Source organism: Fukomys damarensis, unplaced genomic scaffold (assembly GCF_012274545.1).
Source record: "Fukomys damarensis isolate Sample0158 unplaced genomic scaffold, DMR_v1.0_HiC HiC_scaffold_17, whole genome shotgun sequence".
In the NCBI taxonomy this organism is placed as follows: domain Eukaryota; kingdom Metazoa; phylum Chordata; class Mammalia; order Rodentia; family Bathyergidae; genus Fukomys; species Fukomys damarensis.
In genome coordinates this window covers 18,025,220-18,039,141 of record NW_022900929.1, presented here as the reverse complement: position 1 = coordinate 18,039,141, position 13,922 = coordinate 18,025,220, and the positions used below count along the sequence as shown (strand labels likewise).

The 13,922-nt window shown below is 48.1% G+C and overlaps 1 protein-coding gene across 1 annotated transcript; it reads right to left on the bottom strand.

Annotated features, from left to right (window-relative positions):
* Positions 1-1,514: 1,514 nt before the first annotated feature.
* Ccl24 (C-C motif chemokine ligand 24) lies at positions 1,515-3,736 on the bottom strand. The gene is made up of 3 exons (XM_010618993.2): positions 3,606-3,736; positions 3,303-3,420; positions 1,515-2,318 (listed from the first exon to the last, which is right to left on the bottom strand). The coding sequence occupies exons 1-3, from the start codon at positions 3,676-3,678 to the stop codon at positions 2,150-2,152; spliced, it is 360 nt and encodes a 119-aa protein (XP_010617295.1). The 5' UTR covers positions 3,679-3,736; the 3' UTR covers positions 1,515-2,149.
* Positions 3,737-13,922: the final 10,186 nt, after the last annotated feature.

Below are 13,922 nucleotides of genomic sequence, written 5' to 3'. Positions count from 1 at the left end.
TAGCAAGGCAGGTGAATTTCAACCCGGATGCAGTTCTTTGTTAGGGAAGTTACCTTTTAGATTCATTCAATTACCTACTCTAGCCAGGGGGAAGTAAGCCTGTTTGATTAACAAAGCTAACAATGGTTCTTTTCACTTACAAACTGTTGTGGGGAGAGTAGGTGTCTCCGGGTACCAGTTAATTCTGAACTAAGCAGGGTGAGGGCCAGAAGTTATTTTATATTGTGACATTTCCTAAATTTTCACTTATTAAGGTTTTCCCTATCATTTTCATCTTTACCTTCTTTTTTCTTTTTTTGGTACTGGGGATTGAACTCAGGACCTTGCTCTCTCAAGACAGGTGTGGTGGTGCATGCCTGTAATCCCAGCACTTGGGAGGCTGAGGCAGGAGGATTGCTGTGAGTTTGAGACCAGCCTGAGCTATATAGTGAGTTCTAGGTCAGTCTCAACTACCCTGTCTCAAAAAAAAGACAGGTGTGTCACTGCTGAGCTAAATCCCTGGCCCATTTAATCTTTATCTTGATTCCTGGTCTCCAGTGGATGCGTCTTTGGCCACAGTTGTAATGTGTTTTACTTTTGTCCTAACTCTTAAGGGCACAGCCCTACCAGATTGCCTATAATATTCTTACCTAACTCAGCTGTCTATAATAGTTGCAAGAGGCTCTGTAGCTAATACGTACTAACTGAACAATGAACTAGTTAAGCAATATTCAATTGACTGGTTCTTTGACTACAATGGACCCAATTAAATTGTTTTCTTTCTTTCTTTCCTTCTTTTTCTTTTTTTGAAACAGGGTCTCCCCATGTAGTCCAGACTGGCCTTGAACTCAGGTGATCCTCCTGTCTTAGCCTTCAGTGCACAGGTGGATGCCACTATACCCAGCTCAATTAAGTTGTTTTCTATACCTCACTTCTGTTTTTCTAAAAGTGCTGACACATCAAATTGTTGTTTGAAATTCTCAGGATCTGCTTTGGTGCTGTGGGCTGCTAGGTTTGCAAGTCATTTTTTTTTCTTTATTTTGTCAAATAAAATTGACTGAATTGAATTGGTATAAGGAATTTTCCTTTTATTCATTTTTGCAGTGCTAAGGAGTGAACCCAGGAACTTAGCCCATGCTAGGCTAATGCTTTACCAGTGAGCTATCCCACAAGCCTTGGAATTTTCCTTTTTAAACCTTGTGCCTGGATTCCAAGGGCAGCCCAAGCCCCTGGCAGTGTGCCCTGAGCTCAGGTGATTTCCTCCCCTCCCAGCCAGGAGAGGTGGCTGAGGACATCTTCTGCAGCACTGTTCTACTGTTCATGCCCAACCCTGCTCCCAAGAGAGATACAAACAGACAAGACACACTTGCCTTCAAAGAAGACATCAGATTTTACTAGCGTTCTTATTTGACAACAGTGACTGTGTCTACTCTCGACAAACAAATCCCACAGTATCTCATGCATAGAAAAAAAAGCTGAAGTCTTTCTCCTCCTTCAGCCTCACCCCATTTGCCCTTCATGACAATGTGGGGAAAGCTCAGTAGTGAAGGCAGAGCAGGTCTTTGTCCTCAAAGAAGCCAGGAGCAAGCACTGTCACTAAGCAGAAATCTCCTTGAAGCCCCATCTTCACAGAGACGTAACCACCCAGGCTGGCGAGTTCCAGGCCAGCTTGAACTACATACCAAGATGCTGCCCCCGCAAATTCTTTTCTTTACAAAATTCCTGACAATTTGGAAGGTTCCCAAGGAAGATCAGAATCAAGCTACAGAGAGGTCTCCTGGTTTGGTGGGGTTTTTGTTAACTCGAAGCCCTGGAGGTGGGAGCAGCCTGGGTCACCCCCACCGTGCCGGGGAGCGGCTGCTGTGGACAGGTCACCATCCCCAAAGGACGGACAGATGGCCTCAGGCCCACTGTAGCACTCCAGCGACCATCAGAGCGAGCTGCAGGCTGCAACCCAGGCAGGATGCGCCACAGGCGTGGGGATGGGGGCACTAGAAGGGCTGCCACTGCCCTTTCTCCCCCAGGGGGCAGCCTGTTCCCTCTGGGCTTTCACACACTGGACAAGTTCCCTGAGAGTGAGACTCACTGCCGGAAAATCAGCTCTTGCCCTTTCCCTCTGACTCACCCCTGGACCCAAGGAGCATGTGAGGGGCAAGAGGGCAGACAGAGACTAGAGGGTGGTGCTGCTACTGCGGCATCTGTGCACCGGGACCTTGCCACCCACAGCCCGGACCTGCGGGGAGAGCTGCTTTCGCTTGGCATCCAAGTTCCTCATGTACCTCTGCACCCACGGCTGCTTGGGGTCGCCACAGAACTTCTGGCCGCTCCTGGTGGTGAAGCTGTGGGAAGAAGGGCAGGGCTTGCCTGAGGTTAGGCAGGGCTTCGGACGGTGGCACTTAATGGGAACGTGGGTAGGATCCTGGCCTCTTAGTGGGTTCTGGACACCGTCTCCTCTCGGTGTGTCTGTTTTAGTGTTAGGAAGAATGATGGTGTAGGGAATACTGGGCTCATTCAGGGACCTCTCTGGCACACAAGATCTGATAGGAGGACACAGTCCCTGTCCACAGGGAAGAGAAGAAAATGCAATACCCCTCGAATAAAAATGCCACCAAAGCTCATGCTGCACTTGGAGGCAAGAGCAAAGCTAGCAAGGATGCCTGAGCTAGGAGGGGAGGATGGGTGCCCCCTCCAAGCCAGCTCCGAGGGTGCTAGGCTATTGGGTCAAATCTTATGCCACTTGGGGAAATTAACCTTAAGAAATTACCTTAAATAATGGCTCTATTGCAGTGGTTGCAAATCTATGCATGGGTGTTATTGTGTATTTCTTTTAAGACAAAAGATGTTAACTTTGTTAAGTTTTTTCTACGCTCAAACCTCAGTATTCAGGTTTCATTGCAGGGTTGGCACTTTGGGATAAATAAGTGGCTTTAGGGCGGCACTTTGGGTACTCGTCTCTAACAGGTTTGCCACCACAGCTCTATAGAGTGCCACTGTTTACAAAGTGAGCCCACTGCTGCCTTGTGGAAGAGGCAACTCTAAAATCATCAGGAGCCCAGAGAACTAGCTACCTGAGTGACCTCGAGCAAGTCACCTTTCTGAGCTGCAGTTTTCATCTGTAAATGGATCGCACCCCCCCACGGGACCGCCCCCCCACGGGACCGCTGATTGGGGATTCATCAAGGTGGTGTCTTCTGCTCTCCAACAGTGCCTTGCCTATATTTAGCACCTCATTTTATGGCTGAGGAAGCAGAGGCAAGTTACCTTTTGCAGAGCTGACCCTAGAGGCTCACTGTCCCCTGTCCCTATCCTGGAGAAATACTCACATCACCCCTGCCTTAGAACAGACGCTCCTGCTGGACAACTGGTAGCTCGCCACCCGGCTTTCAGGGATTTTCTTGGAAACAAAGTTTATGCAACAGGAAGAGGGGATGACCACAGAGTCTGAAAGGGGACAGAAAAGAGAGCTGTGTCCTTTGCCATGGAGCTCAGCCCTGCACCAGACACCCTAGGCACTCATGGGCTACCCCAGGCTGCTTGGGCTACCTCCACCCTCTCTGGTGCCAACCCAGCTGTGCCCTCGAAGCCCTGACCTGCCCAGAGCCCCGGGCCGGGGCTGGACGTCTCACCTGTGGGCATGATGCAGTGACTGCAAAGGGCCAGGAGCAGGAGGCTGGCTGCAATGGTCTCGGAGCCTGCCATGGCCTGGAGAGAGAGTGGCAGCTCAGGGCTCAGAGTTGGGGTGCAGGAGGAGATAGCCACTTCCTTGCAAAGCACCCCAACCTCCCTCCCTCTTCCCTTTATAGGAGCAGCTAGGGAGACACTTGCATGGATCTGCTTCCCTCCTCCTCTAGGCTTCCTTGAAAGTCCTGTGGTCAAGAAAGAGGAAATATTGCCCAACTATTGTCCAGCTGAGTCAGGGTTTTCGGGGGGACTACTCCAGAAAGAGCTTGGGGAGAAGGCCAGCTCCCTCCTGGGCCGAGTGTCAAAGCTTTGGGAGCATAGGCAGAGGCCGATGATGATCCTGGCTCTGCTGCTCACTCCCTGTGGGATCCTGGGCAAGTCACTCACCTCCCTGAACCTGTTTCTTCAGCTGCCAATGGGTAGAGTTAGACCACCTTCATTCATTCATTCATTCATTCATTCATTCATTCATGGAACTCATTCGACATACATGTGTCAGGCCCTAGCAGGCTTCTGGTAGAGAGAAGGATATGTGACCAAGTGTGTGTTTAGGCAAGGACAGGGGCCAAGACTGGGCACAGAGCAGCAATGCTGCAGTCTTGATCTGGATGTTGGCATGCACTGGGTCTTAGTGGTCTTGTGTTCTCAACAGACAGTTCTTGAAGGCTCCAGGGAAGTGGGAAGTGCCCTGAAATGCACATCCCCAGGGAAGTTTTTGACCAATGTCTTCTGGAGGATCCAGAATCTAAGTCTGGCATGACCTACACGGTCTGGTTGATGGCTGGGAGGGTGTCTCTGTCTCCCACCTGAGCGGAACAACTTGAGGTCACTGTCTCTTTTCCACCTCTACTGAGTCCCAAGGAGATCACCCATCCCATGGACAGTGTTTGCAGAATGAATGCAGGATGAATCGGCTCTGAGACAACTGCTCCTGCACCAGAGACACTGTAGAGGCTGGTGCCAAGCACAAGTGGGACAGTGTGCAGAAAAGCAGAGCCAAGAGGCTGGTGCCCAGATGGAGCCAAGACCAAAGTCAGGGAGACCAACAAGTGCCCAGTCTCACTGCCCTTCTTTATGGAGTGGAAAATACCAAGCGTCCGACTGAGAGTTTTACTAGCTTTTGCTTCTCCCTCTTTGGAGGAGCTGGAGGTTCCGCCTCGGGCAGCAGTGACAATCTGCCTTAGAAATTAGGAGGGGATGAGAAAATTTACGGGAAAGCCCTTGATACACACGGGGCTTTTCATCACTGTGTCTTATGACCCAGTCCTGACCTCTGCTCTTCAACAACTCAAAGGCCAAGGCCCTTTGTCCATATGGGCTCTGTGACTCGGCACTCTGCGTGGAAAGTGCCAGGAGGAGGAAGTGGGGAAGAAAGGACAGCTAGGCAGAGGAGAGCAGGGAGGGGTGAGCAGGACAGATGCCCGCTTTCGACACGGTGCAGAGTGGGCTGGCTGAAGGTCACTGGGTGGGAGGGCTGGGGTGGGTGGCTGCAGCCCGGATTAGTATCACCCTCTAGGGGTTTTTCCAAGGTCTGCAAAGAAACATCCAGTCTTCATGGTCCATCCAAGGAGTCAGTTAATGCAGGGCTTGCTGACCGTGCCTCACAAGGGGAAAAGGCAATCTTACGAAGGGAAAGAGAAAAAACTATCACAGGGTCAATTATGCTGGCTCCCCAGTGGGAATCTGCAGCCTTCCTCTTCAAATGCTGGAATCCAACAGTTGGAGGATGATTTAAGTAAGAGTGGGAAGAAGAGGTTCTAGGAAAGCAGGGAGAGGGAGGGGGAGGGGGAGGGGGAGAGAGAGAGGGAGAGGGAGAGGGAGAGCAGGAGACAGCAAGTACAGAAAGCAGATCCAGGAAAGAAAGTGGGCAGGAAGAAGAGAAGGACAGGGGAAGTGCAGACAGAGAAGTGAGAAGACCCCAGACCCCCACCTCTATCTCCACTTCAGCTCCAACCCTGCCCCTCTCCTGGCCTCAGTGTTTCTGTCCGAGAAGCGGGATGTTGACCTTATGTCTTATCCCCATGCAGCCACACCACAGGAGGTGCAAGAATGGACATTGTCCATCTTTATGTGTTTTGTTATGGTCATCCTGTCTAATAAAATAGTTTATCCATAGGGCAGTGATATCAGATTTCCCTAAGGTAAAAACAGACGAGTCAACAAAATAAACAACTAAATCAAGCAATGAATAGGACAGATAATATGCAGATGTGACAAAAATAGCAACAATCATCTGAGAATCTCTAACACCCGGGGAACCTGGCCAAGGTGACCTCTGAGAGTCCTCCTGCATTGTGCTCAGTGAGGCTGAGCCTTGATGAGGAGGAGCAGAGGGTTGAGGGGCAGAGTGAGCACCTGGGGAAAGGGAAGAAGGTGAAAGAGACAGAGCTGTGCCTGGTTGAGTGCAGGGGCACAGCAGGGCCAGCCGTCCGGGGTGAGCCACACGAGAGCAATGGTGAGCGCAGGACTTGGCAGCTGGGCCACTCAGTGAACTGTAGCTGAGGTGAAATGGAGCCTTGAAGACTTTCCTGATGGGAAATGACTGGGAAGACGTGCACTGAGAGCTTGAATCAGCTGCTACTTCACATATCTTAGGATGAGTCCAGAAATGGGCATTGGATCTGAGGGCCTGGATGAGACAGAGGCTCATGGTCCTAAGGTGGCTGCTGAAGGGAAGAGGGGCAGGTGCTGGTGTAGAGCACTGGCCACCTAGGAAATGGCTAAGCCCTTGAGATCTTTGTGTCCATTCGTGATCCCCACTCTATACACCAGGAAACCGAGGCTTAGCATCTTTGGGAAGGGTAGAGCTGGCATTTGAATTGAGTTCTGTCTGAATTCAATGGTGCCTCCCACAAGTGGAACTCAGCCTTGATCTTGTGGCTGCCCATGGTTCTGAAGTGCAGCATCAGCAGGATCAAGCTCTGTGGTGTGGTGACAGGATGGGACCACTGACAGGTGTGGTGGAGGGACTTAGGGGTAGGGACACTGGCTGAGAGGTTACAGCAGGTGTCTGGGGAGCCCCAAAGAGGGCCTGGATTTGGTGGTGGTGAGAGAAGTCCCACTCCTCACTCTCTGCTAGTTATACCTGTAGAACCTACGGGAGAGGGAGATGCAGAATTTGAGGTGCCCTGCCAAGGTGCTCCCCACCAGCTACAGTCTGAATGTGTTCCCTAAAATTCATGTGCTGACAACTTGATATCCAATGCGACTGTGCTGAAAGGTGGATCTTCACAAGGATTATGTCACAAAGGCTCTGCCGTCTCTGCTGGACTAATGCCAGGAATGGGAGAGTGGCTCCTGCTACAAAGACGGATAAAGCAGTAATACACAGCAAGGCTAGCCTTTGCCTTTGCCTCCATGGTCTTTTTTCCATAAAATGTTCTGTTCCAGAAATGTAACCGTTTGTGCTGCACAGTGTTCCTTCCCAATGTATCAAAGCTTTCTGTAACTGAGCTGAGGGATGTACCTACCAGATGTTTCAAGAATGCTTTGTTAATTCCGCCCCTCCACTTCTGTGAGCGTGCCCACCCAGCATGTGGGCCCGCCCACCCCACTACCCTGTAGATCTCTATATAAGTCTGCTTCCATTTCTGTTCATTGCTTAGAATTTGGAGCACACAAGGTCCTCTGAGCCAGCTGGCTAATAAAGCTTTTTCTCACATCTCTTCAAGTAACTTTCGGATTTGCGAGCCTTCAAATTGCTGTAGCTGTAGCACTTGGCTTTAACACTGAGCTGTTCCACTTTGCTGCAACACTGCAGCAGGATAAGTGTGGCCATCTCTCTCTCTCTCTCTCTCTCTCTCTCTCTCTCTCTCTCTCTGTGCTTACTCTTTGCTCTTCTCCCTTTGACATAGGATGACACAGGAAACAGGTCCCCATCAGCTGGAGACCCCTCAAACTTGGACTTTCCAGCCTCCAGAAATTTAAGAAAAAATTTCTTCTCTTTATCAAGTACCCACTCTGAGATAGTCTGTTATAGTAACACACAACGGACTGAGGCACATCCGTAGCCTGCATTCCATGAGTGTGGGTAAAAGACCTTGTGCTTGGCAGTGAGCCCACAGCCCATCTGTTTGTGCCTTTCCCTAATCCCTGAGAAGGGTGTTCAGTCCTCAGGGTCCCCAGGACCATCCTCTGATGTGAGGGGTAATTGCCAAGGCTGGAATCTTAGCTTCATTCTTTATAACCAAGCTCTTTGGCTCCTCTGTGCCTTAGTGTTAGATTCTTCATCTGTAAAATGGGAAATAACAACAGTATCTACCTGATGAGTTACTGTGAGGATTGAAGGAGGTGATTGGTGTCAATCCCTAGCTTCCTGTACACCATAGACCAAATGCTGCCAAAGAGATGGTCGTTCTTGTTATTGTTGTTATGACAACTTGTTTACAAGCTGGCGAACTGAGTAACCAAATAATCTACAGTCATGCTCTTCCCTAAGCTTTGTAATATTGCATTTAGGCCAAGCATGGTGGCACATGTCTATAATCCCAGTGCTCTGAAAGGCCAAGGAAGGACGATTGCAAATTTGAGCCCAACTTGGGTAACTTAGCCACGTACCAAGACCCTGTTTGAAAATAAAAAAATAAAAAAGAGACCAAGGATGTAACTCAGGGTGAAGTGTTTAATTCCTGGTACTGAAAAAAATATTGCATTTAATCCAATCTTTCTTTACAATAATGACTCAGAGTAGATGTTTGTGTTCTTATTGTAGACAGAGGTGAAGTTACTCATTCAGAGACACACAGTTCCTGACAACTCCTTCAGTTTGAAACCCAAGTCTAGACTCACCATACAGGTGGCTGAAAATACAGGGATAATATTTGGGTGGTGAGGGATAGGAAGACTAAGAGGGAGAGGAAATGGACAAGATGAAGCTGGGCATGGTGGCGCACGCCTGTAATCCCAGCACTCAGGAGGCCAAGGCAGAGGATCGCCACAAGTTCGAGGCCAGTCTGGGCTACATAGTGAGTTCAAGGTCTGCCCGAACTACGTAGCAAGATACTGTCTGAAAAAACCAAAGCAAAACAAACTAAAACCACCATGAAAGAAAGCAAGCAAGCCAGACAAGGAAAGAAAGGACATGGACAAGATGATTCTAAAATTCATATGGAATCCAAAAGAGCTAAAAAGTTTTCGAGAAAGAACAAAGTTGGATGACTCATACTTCACAAGGTTAAAACTTACTACTGTATCTACAGTGATGAAAGCAGTTTGATATTAGCATGTGATAGACATATAGATGGATGGGACAGAACCAAGAGTCCAGAAATAAACCCCATATGTACTATCAATTGACTTTCAGTGAGGGTGCCAAGACTGCTCAGTGGGGGAATAATCGTTTTCCACAAATGGTGTTGGGACAACGGAATATCCAAAGCATGAGAATGAAATTGGAGTCCTGCCTCTGAACAGACACAAAAATTAACCCGACATGGCTTAAAGACTTAAATGTAAGAACTAAGCCTGTCAAACTCTTAGAAGGACACATAGGTGTAGCTGTGCTCTTGAATTAAGGAACAATTTCTTAATTATGATGCCAAGAGCATATGCAACCAGAGAATAAACAGGCAAGCTGGACCTCACCAAAATTAAAAACTTTAGTGTTTCAAAAAAATACTGTCACTGTGGAAAGATAATGCACAGAACTGGATAAAGGTTTGGAAATCTCCTATCTGGTAGGAGTCTAGGCTGATAGGAGCCTAGTGTTTCATCTAACAATAAAACACAGGTCAATTTTAAAATGAGGGTAACAGATTTGAATAGATATTTATCCAAAGAAAGTACACAAACAGCCAATAAGCACATGAAAAGATTATTAGTCATTAGGGGAAATTAAACCAACAGCACAAGAGGATACCACTTTATACCCACTAGAGGGAGGGAGGGAGGGAGGGAGGGGAAGGGCAGGAATGTAAAGCAAGCAAGAAAGAGAAAAAGAAAAAGAAAAAAAGAGAAAGGAAGGAGGGTAGGAAGGAACAAATGGCAGTGAGGATGTGGGTAACCGGAGCACTGAACATGGCTCGTGGGAATGTAGTACGGCGCAATCATTACAGAGGTTTCTCAAAATACTAAAAATAGGGTTACCATTCGCTCCACTTCTGGGTGTAGAAGCAAATGAATTGAAAGCAGGATCTCCATGAGATACGTGCACACAACGTTCGTGACAGGATTATCCACCTTAGCCAAGGAGCGGAAGCAGCCGGAATGCCCATCCACAGACGAATGGATAAAGGAAATGAGGTCTACGCTTACAACTGAGGACCAGCCTTAAAGTAGAAGGAGAGCCTGTCACAGGCACCACGTGGATGCATGCTGAGGACGTTATGCTGAGAGATACAAGCCAGCCACGAAGGCAAATCCCGTGGGAGTCCACTTACCATATGAAGTATTTAAAATAGAAAAACTCAGAGACTCAGAGAGGAGAATGGCAGTTGCTCAGGGATAGAGGTGAGAGGAGTGTGGAGTTGTTCCACGGGTGCAGAGTTTTAGTTTTGCAAAACAGAAAAGTTCTAGAAATCTGCTACATAATGTGAATATAGTTAAGGCTACTGACTAGCACAGTTAAAAGTGGTTGGGGTGGGGTATGGTGGTACACTCCTGTCATCCCAGTACTCGAGAGGCTGAGGCAGGAGGATCACTGATAGTTCAAGGCCAACCTGAATTGCATAATAAAACTCTGTCTCAAAAAACCAAAAATAAATACATAAACAAACAAACAAACAAATAAAAGTTGTTGGAGGTAAATTTTACAGTGTGTGGAGTTTTTTTTTTTTTAAGCCACAATTTTTTTAAAAATGGAAAATAACAAGTGTTTGCAAGGAAGTGGGAACTATCATTTATTGCTCGGCCACTGTGGAAAAGTTTGGCAGTTCCTCAAAAAAGTGAAGGAGAGTTTTGATGTGACTCAATAATTCCAGTATAGACGTCTACTTGATCAAATTGGAAACATTCTCACTCATCAAGAACTTGCAAACTCATCTTCACAGCAGTGTTATTCATAACAGCCCCAAAGCGGAAAGAATCTAAGCTCCCATCAGCTGACGAACAGGTAAAGAAACACTGGTATATCTATACTGTGGAATATTACTTGGCTGCAAAGAGGAATACAATTCATACTAACAGGTGCTACGAGTGAACCCTGACAAGATTACATTAAGCAACAGAAGTCAGACAGTAAAACGATGTGTTATATGATTCCATGTATAAGAAATGAGCAGAACAGGCAAATCCATAAGGACTGAAAGTGGATTGATTGAAAGGAAGGAGGAATCAGGTATGGGATTTCTTTTGGGGTACAAAGGAAGTGTACTGGAATTAGCTAACTTTAAAGGGATAAAATGGTGAATTTTGTGTTCCTGAATTTTTTCTCAGTTATAAAGAAAGAAATAAGAGCTGGGGTGGTGGCACATGCCTGTGATCCCAGCACTCTGGGAAATTAATGCACAAAGATTACAAGTTTGATCCCAAACAGGACAGCTTGGTGAGATCCTGTCTCAAAATAAAAAATAAAAAGGCCAGAGATGTAGGTCAATACAAGGGCCCTGGGTTCAAGTCCCAGTAGTGAACGAAGCGGGGTGGGGGTGGGGCAGAAATAGAGACAAGATGCTGAGGAGGTTTTCAAAATATCTGTTCAAGTATGAGGCTGTGACGGCTTTGTTCAGGCTGTGCCGTGTCAGAGACCTGGGCTGCCTCTCCCACATGACTTTTGTCCCACCATCTGATCTGTCAGATTGAAACCTAGAAGGGCACAGAAAAGTGGTGGATGCTGGGAGTTCCCCAGTCCTCCCCTAGGGATAGCAAGCCTTTGACAAGCATGCTGGGGAGGAAGCTGCCAGCAGGAGGTCCCCGTCCCACACTCCTGGGGCCCCTTGTCCCTCTTTGGATTCCCTGGTGATCTTCCTTGGACTCCAAGGACCTCTTTCTCTGCTCCTTCATTTTGTTTGTTTGGTTTTTTTGGTACCAGGGGTCGAGCTCAGGTCCTTGTACTTTTGAGGCACGCAGCAGAACCACTGAGCTAAATCCCCGGCCCTCTGGCCCTTCTTATATTTAAAAAAAAAAAAAACAAAGCACTCTGGGAGGCTGATGCAGGAGAATTGCCAGATCAGGCAACAACTTAGCAAGACCCTGTCTCAAAAAAATTTTAAAAAGAAAGAAAGAAAAGAAAAACTGCAGATGCAAAGGCCCTGAGTTCAAACCCCAGTATAATCCAAACAAATGAACAAATAGACCATACTCTGCTGCAAGGCCAATCTAGTCTTCACATAGTGACTGATAATAGCTCAAAATAAGAGACTTCCTGGCTGGGCGTGGTGGTGTACACCTGTAATCCCAGCACTCAGGAGGCTGAGGCAGGAGGGTCATTGTGAGTTCGAGACCAGCCTGAGCTACATAGTGAGTTCCAGGTCAGTCTCAACTACATAGTAAGACCCTGTCTCAAAATACAAAAAAGAGGTCGTTAAGATGCCCCCCCCCAGTTGGACTGGCCTTCTTATGAAAGGGAAAATTTGGGTGCAGAGACAGACCTGGACAGAAGGAAGATCACACGAAGACACAGAGAAGGCCCTCTTCTGTCTATAAATCACGTCAAGAGCCTGGAACAAGTATTTACTCTCCGCCCTCGGAAGGAGCCATGCTTGCCGCCACCTTGGTCTGTCTTCCAGCCCCCAGGACTGGGACACAGTGTGATGCTGCTGTTGAAGCCACCGAGTTGGTGGTGCGTCGTTAGGGCAGCTCCCGCTGATGGGCCCAGAGAGAGGGATACCTCCACTCTTAGAAGAATGCCAACTAGGAACCCTAGAGGGAGAGAGGTAGATCATCCGTGGCTGCTGAGATTGAGGGTGAACGTGTGATAAAAAGCAGGATATTCACAGTCTCGTGGGGTCTTCCAACCAATTTCCTGCTAATTACAAAGAGGAAATGAGTAACTTGGAGTAGAGCAACCTAGAATGCAATTTTTTAAACTGCAAGTCTTCCTAGGGAGGTCTGATACTGGACCTGAGGCCAACTCACGGCCCCACAGTGGGGCGGCTAGGTCTGGGTGGACAGATCTGGCGCCTGCCTGTGATCACCTGCCCTGACTCAGGCAAGCTGTTCATTTCCTCTTTGAGAGTTTTTCCCTCCTTACCCTGCTAGTCTGATGTAGTCCTTGACAAGCACCTCTTAAAACAATCCCTATTTGTTAAAGTGCAGATGGGTTTCCTGGTAGGGATAACAGATCCCGTACACAAACCCACTAATTATTCATCCACCCGTGCAGCCACACAAGCCACAAAACCAGCATCCTTTCAGCGACGCCCCTCAGGCCCCACCCGGCTCCTCTGGTCTCTTACCTGGTCCTCTTCTTATTCCCTTTGTCCCAGTGAGGGGCTGAGGTGGAAAGTTCAATGACTTGCCCAAGACCCCGAAGCCACGAGGGAGCAGGTGGGTCCTACAGCTTCTCAGCAAAGAGCCCATTACCCTCCTCATGGCACCAGGTTCTTTTGCTTACTTCAAGATAGAGATCACAGGAAGGCAAACAATGCCAAGGGAACAAGACTTTGTTAGGGCTTATGCTTGATCACAGGGGAGCATCGCACAGAATAACGTTGCCTGACTGTTTTTTTGTTTTTCTTTTTTAAAGCGGGGCCAAGTTTTTAGTCTCATCCTTGCCTGTGCAGGCCTGCGGGTGGTGTCCGTGCATGGATCAGGACTTCTGCACACACCTCATCTGATCCTTGCTCTCAGACCCAAATCTGTGCTCGGCACAATGATCTGCACATTCAATTCCTTCGCTCTCTGCTCCAGGAAAGACCACAGAGGGCCTCCCTCTGCCACCCCAGGAAGGTCATGTGCGGTCAGAGCCACCCACGCTGCAGGAAACAGATGACATAATAGGTCTAACCCCACTTCTTGCTAAAGATGAAAAATATGGTTGTGAAATCAGGCCTTTCTTACTCTGCCTCAGCAACTGTGCCAGGAACCATCTATGCCCTCAGAAGGCTCCTAATCTCGCCAGAAGATAAGGAGCATAAGAATCCCACTTGGCTCGTCTTTCCCTCCAGATTGTCAAGGAAATGTCTAGAAATGCCTGCTCCCTGCCCTACTGCCTCTCCCTGGTTCCTGCTGCAGTGGACGATGGCCCTCAAGGATGGCTCACTGCAAGGAATGATCCTCTTATGGGCATCGTCTACTGAAATATGGCAACTCCAAGAGGAGAGACTGTCTATGCAACACACGTAGTTCCAACTATTTTACAGTTTTTGAGGGACATGAGAAGATGCTGA

What these genes read in the sequence shown, in the direction of transcription:
- Ccl24 (XM_010618993.2), bottom strand. Translation starts at nt 3,678, where the DNA reads ATGGCAGGCTCCGAGACCATTGCAGCCAGCCTCCTGCTCCTGGCCCTT. An exon ending in TCACTGCATCATGCCCACAG is followed by an intron (nt 3,421 to 3,605) that starts GTGAGACGTCCA and finishes GTCCCCTTTCAG; the next exon opens with ACTCTGTGGTCATCCCCTCT. An exon ending in TGTTCTAAGGCAGGGGTGAT is followed by an intron (nt 2,319 to 3,302) that starts GTGAGTATTTCT and finishes TTCTTCCCACAG; the next exon opens with CTTCACCACCAGGAGCGGCC.